The sequence below is a fragment of the Symphalangus syndactylus genome, chromosome 22, assembly GCF_028878055.3.
Source record: "Symphalangus syndactylus isolate Jambi chromosome 22, NHGRI_mSymSyn1-v2.1_pri, whole genome shotgun sequence".
NCBI classification, from domain to species: domain Eukaryota; kingdom Metazoa; phylum Chordata; class Mammalia; order Primates; family Hylobatidae; genus Symphalangus; species Symphalangus syndactylus.
In genome coordinates, this window is record NC_072444.2 from 48992977 (window position 1) to 49007587 (window position 14611).

A 14611-nucleotide genomic window follows, 5' to 3' on the forward strand; every position below is an offset into this window, starting at 1 on the left:
TAATTTGGTTTGGTTTAGTTCCATTCAGATCAGCTTAATTTAGTTTTGCTTAGTTTTTCATTGCTTTATTTTGTTTTGGGGGTGTGGGCAAAGTGAGTAGTCCAAAAACACTTAGAAAGGGCAACATGTTAAGATGTATGTTAGAGGTGTGTTTCAGAAAAGACAAGTAAACAGCCATCTTCTAAGCTCTGCTCTGTGCCCAGCCCAAACCTCAATCGTGTTGGGATATGGAAGTACTCTCAAAAAGCTGCCAGTCTAACAGAGGCAATAAAGCCATTGGAAGTAGTGGCAAAAAGCACAATTACTTTTGTACCTAATTATGTGTGTGTGTGTGTGTGTGTGTGTATATATATATAAATGGTTTACTAATTAAACATATTTTTGAGCATGTGCTATGTAGAAGGCATGGCATGGGGTCCCATGGAGAGCCAGGGCCCCAGTTTCTGGGTGCTGATAGCCCAGCAAGGGAGAGAGGACAGACACAATAACCCAATGTAAAACTGAATGAGTCCAGACAATTAAATGCTATAAGAGTTAAAGAAAAAAGAGCCCACAGTGGGGTTGCTGGATTTAGCAAATAAGAAGACAGGACATCCAGTTAAATTTGAACTTCAGAGGAACAAAGAATAATTTTTGTTATAGGTGTGTCCAAAATATTGCACGAGCCATATTATGTTTTTGGGATGTACTTATAAGAAATGTTTTAAATTTATTGTTAATCTAAAATTGAAATATACCTAGGCACCCTGTATTTTATCTGGCAACCTCAGCATAGTGGGCTTAGAAGATGAAGCCAGGCTTCTAAGATGAGGTGGGATGTCAAGCATGCAGATTGTTAGAGGGAAAGGATATTGCTGATATTCGTGGGGAAGGTCAATGTGAGAGAAGTTTAGGGTGGGCTCAGCTAGACCACCTCAAAGCTGAGAAGGCAGGAGTAAGCAGATGACAATGTGGAATGCTGGCTAAATTGTCTGAGTCTACCTCAGACAAGGAATCTTATTCATCAAACCCATGTCTTCCTGTATGATAGGAGCATGCTATTAAAAGGGAAAGACTATGGAAGCTTTCGCAAGGCAGGCTGTCCATCTCCCAGCTTGTGAATGTCAGTTACACTTTATACATCAGTGTGATTTCTTAAAGAACGACTCATTTGCCGCAGTTAGGATCAGCTCAATTCATGCTCAGAAATTTCTTTAAAGGGACCTTTCAGTCCCATTTGAACCTAGTTTGATCAAAATTAGATGTGTGCTGAGGCAGTTCTGGTACCTGTTAGGGTCTTTGCAAATGAGTTCTGATGGTGACATTCCATCTCACCAGCTCACCACTGCAGGGCCTTGGCAAGAGTCCTGTCACCCCTCTGAGCCTTGGTGCTCTCATATATGCAGTCCACCTTGCCCATTAGGGTAAGGACTAGAGGCAGTGCCTAAAAAGCACCTAGCAAAACGCAGGATGCAGTGGACACTCCCGTTGGCAGGAACCTGGTTTTCAGCACCATTCTGACAGATAATGCAGATTTCCACTCTACGAAACAGTCATCTGAGCAGTCTTCAATCTCCCTTAAATAAAAGTTTATGAGCTGAGTCCTCCTCTTTCCCACCAGTTACTCTTTAACTAAAGCCTCACGTGCTGCAGCTGCACAGCCTGGTTAGCAGTGAGAGGGCCAAGCCACGCCGAGCCTGTGTGCTCCTGCCAACACTGCGAGACCTGGGAAGAAGCACATGGCATGTCCTGGCAGCCTTCCGAGCACTGCCGTTTATCCTTTGCAGGACAAACTTAGCACTTCCCCAATCCTCCGTGCTGCTGTGGTGCTTTAAATCAAAAGAACCTTTGATGGAAAAACAATGATCTCTTTTTTCTGAGCTGGCTTGAGCCCATGTTCCCCAACTGATGTCAGGATCTGCCTTTGGCTCCAATCTCACACTGTTCCCTGCAGCCCCTTTGATTCCCTCCCTGCAGCAGCAGGTGGCCCACTGCCCATGCCTGAAGACACAGGCAGGTCAACGATGAAGTTGGCACCTGCTCCAGTAAGAGGACCCAAAGACACTTTCTGAGCCTAATATTAAGTCTTGCATGGACACAGGAAGGGGAACATCACACTCCGGGGACTGTTGTGGGCTGGGGGGAGGGGGGAGGGACAGCATTAGGAGATAAACATAATGCAAATGACGAGTTAATGGGTGCAGCACACCAACGTGGCACATGGATACATATGTAACAAACCTGCACATTGTGCACACGTACCCTAAAACCTAAAGTATAATAAAAAAAATAAAAATAAATTAAAAAAAAGTCTTGCAAGTGTGATCCTTAAGGATTTCAAATAACACCAGCCAAGTTTCCTGCACACTCATCCAGCAGCTATACTGGGTAACTGCCTGACCTCAAGATGTTACATATCTCAAACTCAGTTTCCTCATCTGTAAAATGGGAATAGTACCACCCTCAGGGCTACTGTGAGGCTTAAATAATTCTCTACACAGGAATCTCCTAGCACGGCTCTTGGCACACAATCAACATTCAGGAGATGGTTATACATTTATTGAGTGTTTACTAGGTACCAGCGATTGTTCTAAGTGCTTTGCAAATATTAACTCATTTAATCCCTGCAACAACCCTATAAGTGAAGTGCAGTTATTACCCTCCACCGCCACTGTGTTTCCAGTGGGGAAATGGGGGTGCTCCACCAGGTTCCGTGTCTTGCCCAATTCATGCAGCATTTGCAGGTCAGCTGGGCTTGGAACTCCGGACTCCAGGCTCTGACTACTACCCCATCACTGCCTCCTTATAGAAGTTAAAGTCGGTCATTGTACCATTGCAGGAAAGTCAAGGCTTATGCCAGTCATAGGCAAGGTCAGCCTCAGGACCTTGTGGCTGTGGAACAGAATGAAGGCTGCACCCCACACCTCACGCCACCACCTCTGGGCTCAGCACTGCCTCTCAATCACAGAGAGCATGGTGGCTGGGCCACTGTTGCTGGTCATCATCCCGTTTCTGAAGCTCAGTCACATCAGTGCTACCAGAAGATCCTGGTGGGGTCTCTCAGGCCTAAAAGCCCATCTCCATCCTGCAGAGCATGCCCTAAACATCCTACAGCTTGGGCAGGCCATCTTCCTCTCTCCTGAAAGACATACAGCCTTCCGTGTTGTTGCCCACGGTCTCCTTGAGACCCCATCCTCCTGCACCCACTCCTAGAACCATGAGAAAGGCCAGCTGCCCCCAGCAGCTCACTCCAGGCTCCCCAGCCTGCCTTGGACTCCGTTCATCCTGTCCGGCACTATCCCAGCTCCTGAGCCTGTTAATGGCGCTCCCCTGTCCCCTGTGCTATCAATCCTCAGATGCCATTCTCAGCATCACTGTTGTAGTTACAACCTTGGCCCCTCCACGCAATGGCTCTGGGCCCCAGTCCCAGCTGGGGAGGTTCTGGAGAACCTGTGGCCCCAAGACCTCCTCATTCCATGCACCATCCATGCTGGCATGTGGCTCATTCTGCAGCTGGGGGAGCTGGGAGCACACACATCCACTGTCCCTCAGCAATGATGTCCCCCAGCTCCGCCAGCGGCCACATCTCCTGCACGGCCTCCCAGATGAGTTTCACAGCTCTCTTGAGATCTGCCCTGAGACCGAAGAGCTTGAAAGCAGTGTCTGCCATCACCCCAGTCACTGCAGAGGCTGTGAAATGCCAATCAAGTTGTGACTCAAATATTTGTCCTTTGTTTCTACAGCTCACTCATTAAGAAATTTCCATGAAATTGACCTTGGCTTCCTATTTTGGCACTTATCTGATTTGTTTGTATTTCCACATAGGGCATGAGATAAAATGTAGTGAAAACACAAACATTTCTTAGTAACAAAGGACCAGATAACCATTATCCTCACTCAGACACCACAAACAATACTCTTTAAAAAATGGTTGGTGGCCGGGCGCGGTGGCTCACGCTTGTAATCCCAGCACTTTGGGAGGCCGAGGCGGGCGGATCACGAGGTCAGGATATCGAGACCACGGTGAAAACCCCATCTCTACTAAAAATACAAAAAAATTAGCCGGGCGTAGTGGCGGGGGCCTGTAGTCCCAGCTACTCGGAGAGGCTGAGGCAGGAGAATGGCATGAACCTGGGAGGCGGAGCTTGCAGTGAGCCGAGATTGCGCCACTGCACTCCAGCCAGGGCGACAGAGCGAGACTCCGTCTCAAAAAAAAAAAAAAAAAAAAATGCTTGGTTGTGTGCACAAGTGTAGCTGGCTGTCACACTTTCACATTCCGTCCTCTGAGGACCTCTAATGTTTGCCTAAGGTTCCACCATCGTATATGCATTTTCTGGATAAGTCACCTTACAGTTATTTGTAACATTAGTATGATTTGGTTCATCTGTCCTGTAAGTAGCAAACTCTAACTGCAAGGAAATGGGACCTCCCATGGGAAATGTACGATGGAGAAAAGGAGGAAGAAACAGATCCACATCATTTTAGGAAGCAGCACCACGGAATGCTTGGTGCCTCAAACCAAACCACCAGGAGCTTCCCACCCTCGTTTCCCTCAGGAGACACTTTCAGTCCCTCAGCTGACCCAATCAATGTCCTCCACTATGGCCCTCTCTGTCCCCTTGCTGCCTCTCCCCTGCCCCAACCCTACCCCTCTCTTGCCTAGTATTGCTGCTGCCTCTTAACTAACCTCTTGGCTTCCAATCTCTCCCCTGCCTCCCGTATTGTAACAAGGAGAAGGATCGCTTCAAAATACAAATCAGATAAGTGCTCACTCCCTGCTTTAAACACTCTAAAAACTTCCCAGTGTACCTGCAATAAAATCAAAGCCTTATTTTGATTTTCAAACCAAAGACCTGGTCCCTGCCTTGCACTCTGACCTCATCCCTTCCTAAAATAGCACCCTTCCTGTTCCTGTCCCCTGACCTTCTCCCATCATGCTCTTCATTTTCTGCAGGGCCCTGAGGCAGGAGAACTGCATTGCTCATCTGTTGATGCAGTTATTGTCTGTCTCCTCATTAGAACATGGGCTCTGGACAAGCAAAGACCATGTCTGTCCAGTTCCCCTCTCTGTCCCAATGTCCAGAACAGCACCTGGTGCTCAGGTATTTGCTATATTAAAATGAATGAGCACAGAAGGTGTCTGAGGAGGACAGATGTGGCTGAGAATCCCAAAACAAGCCTGGGCTGCTGGACTCGTGCGTGCATCAATTCATCCTGATGTTCTTGGGTTCTGTGGGGATGGTGGGTGCGCTGCACCGATCCCATTTTAATGGGGACTTGTAACTCGAGATGAGAGGGCACTGTGGGCAGAGTGAAGAGCTCTCAGCCCCTCCAGGGTTTGCCTCCGCTGCTGAAAGCCCTCACCTAAGGCTACACACTTCTCAGCGTGGCCCACACCCAGTGACTGATCCAGGCAGGAGCAGAAAGGTCTGACCTCCTCTGCCCAAGAAAGGAAATCTCCAAAGGGCCAATCTAGCTCCAGCACTCCCCATGGGGCTGTGCTCACTGTGGCAGGCCTGCATCATAGCCGCTGTCTCTCCTCTGCCCTCTTCTGATGCCTTCCCCTCCCTTCCACAGATGTGGCTTCCCTGGGCCCCCCTACCAAACCTCCTGCTGGCTGAAAATCTCAGAGCCTGCTTCCTGGGAAGCCCAACCTGCAACAGGCTTCTCCCATTTCTTTTTTTTTTTTGAGACGGAGTCTCACGCTCTGTCCCCCAGGCTGGAGTGCAGTGGCACAATCTCGGCTCACTGTAACCTCCGCCTCCCGGGTTCACACCATTCTCCTGCCTCAGCCTCCCGAGTAGCTGGGACTACAGGCACGCGCCACCATGCCCGTCTAATTTTTTGTATTTTTATTACAGACAGGGTTTCACCGTGTTAGCCAGAATGGTCTCGATCTCCTGACCTCGTGATCCACCTGCCTCGGCCTCCCAAAGTGCTGGGATTACAGGCATGAGCCACCACACCTGGCCTTTTAGCTTCTCCCATTTCTAAGCACCATGTCAGGGGCAGCAATGCAGAGACGGAAAAAACAGGCACTCACACCTACTAGGAGAAGCAGACAAACCAGCTGACAGCCACAGGGCCCTGTTATGATAGTGACATGATGGAGGAAGGCTTGTAGCTATCCGGAGCACAGAGAGGGTCTCCAGCCCAGCCTTGAGCTCTCCATCCAGGCAGAAGCACCAGAGAAACTTCCTGTAAAACATGAAGCTTAAGCTCAGTTCTGAGGAGTGAACCCCTTAGCCAGGAGGATGATGGGAGCAGGATGCAGCTGCAGGGAAGTGAAGTGGGAGAGCCAGCAGGGCCCAGGAGAGGGGGGGCCCAGGAGAGCCGTGCATCCTTGCATTCAGGAGTGCAGGCTTCATCCCCAGTCCACAGAAGCTGCTAGAGTGTCAAGCAAGGGAACAGGAAGCAGGCACCACCAGAGGGGGAGAGGCAGCTAAATGCTGAATGTTAGAAGGCATCCCAGGCCCCAGACCCCTGCATCCATGGGAAGATCAAAGAGAGCCCAGGCTGCACTTCCTTGTGCCTGGTCTGCCCTCTCGGGGGCCTCTGTAGTCCCCCATTGCTGGGGGTGGGGGCCTGGCCCAGCTGATCTCCACCTAATGTCTCAAAGCGTGACCACCCTCTGTGCCAGCTCTCTGGGTCCCCAAGACACATCACTTGCTGTCCCCTCGCCCTCTGCTCTTTTGAAGCCCATCCATCACACACCACCATCACTTGGTATTTATCACCTAAGGAAGGGCCACAACCTCCAAATCCAAGTGCAGCAATGTGACTAAAGCCAGCTCTCTGCATTTCCATATTTCTGCCGGAATGATATTATCTACTTTTGACCAGAATGCTTTGTGACCCTCTCTGTTAATGAAATATACCATGCTGATTACAACCTTCTTTAGGCTTGGTATTTGAAAGTATCGGTGGCTTTTTAGAGAACACGCTTCACAAACTGCCTGGAAAACTCCATCACTTGAGAGAGTTTGCTTTTGACCCAAGTCTGAATTTTTTTTCTTTTATTTTCCCCTTTTTGTTCTCTCTCGTGCCTCTTTTTTTTTTTTTTTTTTTTTTTTTTTTTGGGAAGGAGAGGTGGGCAGGAAGGTAGGCTTCAGGCTTTGGGATTTATTTTGTTAGTTCACTTCATTTCCTGACTTTTCATAAAAGCTTGCAGAGTAACTGATATTTTTATTCTGAAAGCATTTCCATCTACGCCAGACCACTGGCTCGGTTTTAGCTAATTAAACTTGTGAAACGAGGAAGTGGATAAAAGTTCATTCCAGAAATGCAGGCTGACGCGATTCTGCATGCTAATTGAGCCTATGCCCCCGCAAAAGGACACAGGGCAGGCAGGCTTTGGAGCTGTCCCAGCAACGCCCCCTTTGCACAGCCCTGCAGGATAGGGAGGGGGCTTGGGGTGTGAAATCCATGGGGTAAAAATCTGATGTCTGCAACATGATAAATCGCCATTTGCTTTCCTATTTCAGAATATTTGCCCCATCTTTTTATTTAATACTGCTGACAAAGGACCTGCAGTGACCAGAGGGGCTCTGAGAACTCTCATCTGGGCTCTGCATTTAAATCCCCATCAGAAGTTACAGAAAGGGGCCAGCCATGGTGGCTCATGCCTATAATCCCAGTACTTTGGGAGGCTAAGGCAGGTGGATCACTTGAGGTCAGGAGTTCAAGACCAGCCTGGCCAACATAGCGAAACCCCGCCTCTACTAAAAACGCAAAAATTAGCCAGGCGTGGTGGCATGAGCCTGTAGTCCCAGTTACTTGGGAGGCTGAGGCACAAGAATCACTTGAACCTGGGAGGTGGAGGCTGCAGTGAGCCCAGATTGCGCCACTGCACTCCAGCCTGGGTGACAGAGCAAGACTCTATCTCAAAAAAAAAAAAAAAAGAAGAAGTTACAAAAGGGATTGGACATTATAAGAAGAGTAAATTTTTTATGAAACAAATGTGTGACGTGCTTAATAGCAATAGTTACTGTTCAGCAGCTACATTGTGCCAGGTGTTACACAGATATTATTTCTTCTTCTCAGAACAGCCCTTTGAAGCAGGTTTCTTTATCGCCATTGTCCAGAGAAGTAACTGCAGCTCTGAGAAGTTAAGAGGCACAAGGTCACAGAGCAAGTGGGTGGCAGACTTGAGCCTGGGTGTCCCTGACTTTCAAGTTCATGCTCTTTCTGTTGAGGGAGATTTGAAAACGGAGACTCTGCACCTGGTTGAGCTAAACCAGCACTGGCATAAGAGGTCAGGGAGAGGTCTGCAGTCCAGCCTGCCCAGATGACATTTTTCCCCTTTGTTCTATAGCGGAAGCCCTGTTACTGCCGACACTATTTGGTTTTCCTATCTTTAGGTAAGAGAAGCTGAAGATTGCCTGCATCCCTCACTCCCCATGGCCTAGGCAAAGTTTGAGTCACCCCAGGGGCAGTGGCATGAGAGTTTCCAAAAGAACTACCCCAAACCATCCCAAGTTAGGGCTGCCTGGGATTCCAGAGAAACACTAAATGCCCAGGGGGATCCATCTAAAGCATTTACTAGGAGAATTTACACACACAGGGCTTCATCATCCTTTAAACAGTCGGCAAGATAGGAGATGTTCTACCCAGGTGTGTTCCCAGCGAGGGTCATGGAGTTCATATGAAGGTTTAAGGCATTTAGCTTGGGGCTGAGGCCACTTTCTCCATGTTTAGCAACATGTGTGATATTTCAGCGTTTGGGGCAACAACCTAAACAACTTTATCAGTGCCTGCAAATGTTCAAAGCCCAGCTTGGGTGCAAGCCTGCAAGAGAAAACATGCAGCTGGCCGGGTCACACAGTGTTCAAAGCATTGTGTGTTTGAAAGGAAGAAAGTGGAGGGAACTCCAAGATGCGTTTGAAACTGTCGATTCTACTGCTGCTAAACGACAAGGCGGAGATACGGTAACCCCAGCAGCACCTTGATGCCAAGAAGTGGAGAAACACAGGTCAAACTGCAGATAGGTCAGTGCTCCGGGGGTGCTGAATGGACACACAGGATGAGACCCCAGTGACAAGCACCCTCAAACTGGTGATGGAAGCCACGCTAGCTGCCTCATCGCCCCAGGGAGCCCTGCAAAGAAAGAAACATGCCAGCATTGCCATGGGAAAAAAGGAAAAGAAAAATGAGGATGAACTCTACCAGATATTTAAAATATATTCCAAAGCTACTGTAATTCTTTTAATTTAGTACTTGTTCAAGAATAGACAAAGATAAATACAATAGACAGAATAAAGTAACATCTAAATGCATATTTACAAATAAAAATTTAGTAGGTGATAAAGACAGCATTTCAAATTTGGTGAGAAAAATGAATGGATTTGTAAACTGGTAATGGTACAACTAGCCAGCAATTAGCAAAAATATATAAACCTGATCTCTAACTCAATTCCTATCAAAAATAAGTTCAAGATAAATCAATTAAAATATAAGAAATAAAAACAAGAGCACTAGAAAAATGAGGACAAACATTTATAATCTCAGCAGAGAGAAGGCCTTTATAAGCTTGACATAAAATTAAAAAGCCATAAAGAAAGTATTGATAAATCTGACCATATCAATTTTAAAAAGTATCTAAAGATAGCCAAAAGACAAAATAGGGAAAATATTATATCTCTTGGCAGATGAAAGACTAATTTCTTTAATACACAGAGAGCTCTTATAAATCAATAAGCAGGAGATGAACCCAGTAGAAAAAAAGTGTGATGGCCATTAACAGGCAATTCAAAGAAAACGAAATGCAATTGACCATCACATAAGAACAAATGGTCACCCTCACGCAAAATTAAAGAGATGCAAATTACAGCAACATAAATTATCTTCTACTCTTGTCTCCCTCCCAAAGTAAACACAGCGATCTTTTCAAAACACAGATTTGATTATATCTCTCCACCATTTAAATCTCCTTAAAGGTTTTCCACCACTCTTGGGAAAGGTTTTAAATCCTTAGTGGGTCCTGTGTGGGCCCTGAGCCCATCATTCTTTCCTAACTCCTCCCACCTGGGTCTTCTCTCAGGACCTTTGCACCGGGTGTATTCCCTCTCCCTGAGATGCTTTTCCCTCTCCTCTTCCTTTCCTCCCTCCCCTAATGAGCTTCTCCTCATTTTTCAGATTACAGCTCAATTCTCCCTTTCTGGGGGAAACTTGTCCTGACCCCCCAGCCCATTCCCTCACTACATTAGCTCTCTCTTTTATATGTTCTCCTATCATGTATTTTTGCACTTATAAAATGTGATTATTAAACTAATGTTTGTCTCCTCATCTGGACCATAAGCTCCATTGGGAAACTGATTTTATCTATGTGATTTTTAAATTATTGTCTCCTCATCTGGACCATAAGCTCCATTGGGAAACCGATTTTTTTCCCAATAAAAAATTCACTTTTTTTGCCGGGCGTGGTGGCTCACGCCTGTAATCCCAGAATTTTGGGAGTCCAAGGCAGGTGGATCACCTGAGTTCGGGAGTTCGAGATGAGCCAGGCCAACATGGTGAAACCCCATCTCTACTATAAATACAAAAAAAATTATCCAGACACAGTGGCAGGTGCCTGTAATCCCAGCTACTTGGGAGGCTGAGGCAGGAGAATCGCTTGAAGCTGCAAGGTGGAGGTTGCAGTGAGCCGAGACCACGCCGTTGCACTCCAGCCTGAGCAGCAAGAATGAAACTCCATCTCAAAAAAAAATTTACTTGTTTATCTTCATCGTGTTCTTGGAACATAACACACAACGCTTGCCATATAGTAGGTGCTCAATTAATATCTTTGAATGACTGAATAAACAAAAGAATTGTTTTCTCCTGTGATGTTGCAAATATTAGAAAGGTGCAGAGAGAATCAGGCATTTCTGATTAGCAAGAAAAATTGTTGGAGATCAAGTTAAATTGTGCCAAACAGGATGAATTTACCTGTTAGCTAGACTTGTAGATGTACACAAAGATAGGTGAATGAAGATGTTGCTTGCTGCATTCTTTGTGATAGCAAAAGCCAAGAAACAGCATGCATATTCTTTTTTTTTTTTGGAGACAGAGTCTCACTCTGTCGCCCAGGCTGGAGTGCAGTGGCGCGTCCTCGGATCACTGCAAGCTCTGCCTCCCGGGTTCATACCATTCTCCTGCCTCAGCCTCCCGAGTAGCTGGGATTACAGGCACCTGCCACCACACCCGGCTAATTTTTTGTATTTTTAGTAGAGACGGGGTTTCACCATGTTAGCCAGGATGGTCTCGATCTCCTGACCTCATGATCCACCCACCTCGGCCACCCAAGGTGCTGGGATTACAGGCGTGAGCCACCACGCCCGACCAGCATGCATATTCTTTAAGAGAGAATAAGTTAGAAAAGTTATGATACATCCATGCAATGAAACAGTATGCAGCCATTTCAGAGAATGATGCCAATCTTTAAATGTGGGAAGATCTCCAAGATCACCTATGAACTGAAAAAGCAAGTTGTGGAGCATTCCACGCAGCATGATTCCATTTGTGATTTTTCAAAGGAAGCAATACATCCTTTCCCTTGCATAGGAAATTTCTGGACAGATGAGCAACAAGCAATGAATCATGGTAACTTGAGGAAGAGGGGCCAGAAGGGGAGATTTATACTCTTCACCTTATGCCCTTCTGGATAATTTGAATGTAGTCACGAATACATAGTACATTTTTAATATTACAAACTAGTTATTTTCAAAAATTAATTGTTTAGTAAGGGATCCATAGGAGTTCATTACCACCATAGTACAGAGCCCTATTATTTCCAATTATCTTTCTTTCTTTGCTCTCTTAAAGTTCAGCAGTTCTTAACCTTGGGCCTTTATCTTCTCTGCTGTCTTTGCCCATTCTTGGCATCATCAGTGACTTCACAGCACTAAGGGAACTTCATTTAAAATAATGATTCCATAAAGCAAAATTGAAGCAAGTGCTCTGGCTGTCTATGGAATCAACACTCATTTGTTGGGGTTTTCGCACACTGATTCTCACCTGAGCCAAGTTAGTCCAGGGAGGTTCTCCCCTGGTTTCGCATCCTTTAAATGGCCCACGTAAGAAGAGTCCATGGAAACAGAACACATCGATTCTAGGTCTGAATGGAGTTGTTTCTTCCCACTACCTCTCTTTAATGCTTCAAATTAATTTTCAGGTGCAGCTGCCAAAAGCTAGTTACTCCAGAAATAAATATATACAGGAAGAGAAACAAATCTACCTGTAATAACCATATGGAGTATACCAACACTGTGTTCAGGAGGAGTAAAGAATTAAGTAACAGCACACTGCAGTGTAGTACAGCTTGTTTCCATGACGCTATAAATAATAAAATCACCCCAGATGCTGCCTGAAGTGAGCTATGAAGGATACTTGATTTCCTCCAGTTCTGTTGGCCGTCTACCATCTGTTGTGCGCTAACACCACTGAAGGGAGCATTAACACGGCTAAGAGCCTCCTTCATGTTATATCTTTCCCTGTGTGCTCTTCAAATTGTGTACACTGTCGAGGTAGCGGCGTGGCTATTCCTGATTAGGATGACTCTGGGAGCGTTTTCGTCCATTTCCTCCCTGCTCGTCTCTGCCTAGTTGCCTTCGCCTGCCCTCCACACCCTGGCAGCAGATGGTGTCTGTTTATTTCTGAGGGGTGGGCAGGGCCTGACCTGATGGCATGATGACCACACCTTGATGCCAAAGAGGAGGACCCAGAGAATGCAGGTGGGTGGAGAGGCCCTGAACACAGGTGTTGAGGCCCCAGCAGAGGCAGGAGAGCAAAGGACAGCTCAGCTGGCGGTCCCTTTCTCCAGGTCCTCATGGTTGCTTGTTGCCTCTGGCAGGTGGCAGAGGAGGACCAGGGACTCCATGGGGTCGATGGAGAAGACCCCACCTAGTCTCTGCAGAGTATGGCCCTGCTGCCCCTGAACCACTGTCTCCTGTGCCCCATTCTGTCCCCACAGTCCATCTTCTCCCCCAAAGTCATGGGTGCCCCCTTTGGGATGCCCTGTCCCAGAAGCTTACCTTTGCTCTCTTTGTCTCAAAGAAAAGGTGAGCTCTTCACACTGCACGACAAAAGGATGATAGGAGCCTGATCTACACTTCACTATGGGCTTACTTTTACTAGTTCATTCACTGAGCAAGCCAGTTTTCATCCAAATGTTATGTGTCCCTCAGCCAAATGGCAGCCCATGATGACACTATCCACCCTCCCCACCAAAATTACAATGCCCTCTGGAGAAATTGGGATTATGAAAAGCAGGGGCATTCACCTTAGAAGGACCCTACAAAAATGTAGACAAGAACTGGGGAGCCCAGGAGGAGGTAAGGGGAAGAGGGTGTCTCCTAGCCTTTCTCTGGGGACACAGCACCACTGATTTATCTGTGACTGCAGGTCATTGAGAGCTGAGTCATGCCGGTCCTGTGTTGAGGCCTGGGTTTGTTATGGAGGCACCCTCTGAAAATCCAGGCAAGAAGAGCATTCATCCAGGCCAGGGCATCAGTGTGGATTCTTTAAGAGCATAAAATAACAGCAGTGGTGCCATCTGCTTGCTCCTTCACCTCGGAAACATGTAGCCTCCTAGTCAAGAGCATGGCCTAACCAGGCAGAACCGGGTTCCAGTCTTATCCCTACTACCTACCTAACAGCTGGGTAGCCCAGGGTCCCCTACAGTCTCTGAGATTCCATTTCTTCATCTATAAACTGGATCTAAGGAAACCTACTTCATTGGACTGTTATGAAGATGAAACAAGATATTGTGTTTAAGGGACATAACACAACAGCTGTATTTCCTTTCTGAAGAGAAAAGTGAAACCAATTCTTCTTCACATTGGCCACCAGGGAGCTCAGCATCAAATGTCAGGCTCAGTTGAAAGCAAGAAGGCAGGACCTGTGATGGATGCTCTTCTCGCCTTCTCTCCAGGCTCAACATATGTCACTTATTCTTATTTTCTTTGGACCTAAATCTTTCTTCTTATATTTATATTGTTTTATGTTATGTGTTCCTGTTTTAAATCGCCTCCAGGACTTTGTGAAAGGAGTAAGTATATCAGGAGCCCACCTGCCTTCTGGGTTGCAGCTTACCACTGCAGGCTCAGCTGGGACATGACCAGTGTAAACTCAAAAGATGACTAATATTCTTTTAGCTCTGAAAAAATTCTAGGTTTAAACTAACCTTTATTCTCCTAATACATAGAAGGTGTCACATGCAACATTGTTTAAAATTCTTCAAGGGTAACAGAAGAAAGTCTCCAGGGCCTTGTCAGCCCAAGACTGGGGCTGAAAAGTTACCCGAAGTGTCCTTTGCTCCCTGGGGAGCAGGCAGCCGCCACACAGCCGGGATGTCATGCCTGGCTTATTCTCTCCCTGTGGCTCTCAGTGGAGCTGAGCTCAATAGAGGTCACCCAAGGTCAATGTGGCACATCAGAAAGACAGGAGCCTAGAGGCGTCCCCTGCCAGCACTGCCAATGTGCCCTGAGGGGGCATCCCACCAGGGGGTTGGAAGACAGGGAGCCACGGGGCTGGGAGGCTGGGAGATTTCTCACTTTACCTGAGGTGCAGGCAGGCCTAATGAGCAGAGAACACCAGCGCAGGGCTTCTCCTGTGGTTTCCTGTCAGGGAAACTCAAACCAGGGAAGAACAAATG

General features: G+C 46.9%; 1 protein-coding gene across 10 annotated transcripts in view; it reads right to left on the reverse strand.

The window, feature by feature from the left end:
• LOC134735598 (uncharacterized) overlaps positions 1–14611 on the reverse strand; it is a 357585-nt gene that overhangs the window by 242531 nt on the left and 100443 nt on the right. The window contains exon 3 of one of the 10 annotated variants that reach the window (XM_063631295.1): positions 7058–9075. The exons of the other annotated variants lie outside the window; for them this stretch is intronic. Within the exon in view, the coding sequence (XP_063487365.1) occupies positions 8952–9075 (124 nt within the window). The 3' untranslated portion in view covers positions 7058–8951. Of the gene's footprint in view, positions 1–7057; positions 9076–14611 lie in introns of those variants that run through there. 10 annotated transcript variants of the gene reach the window in all.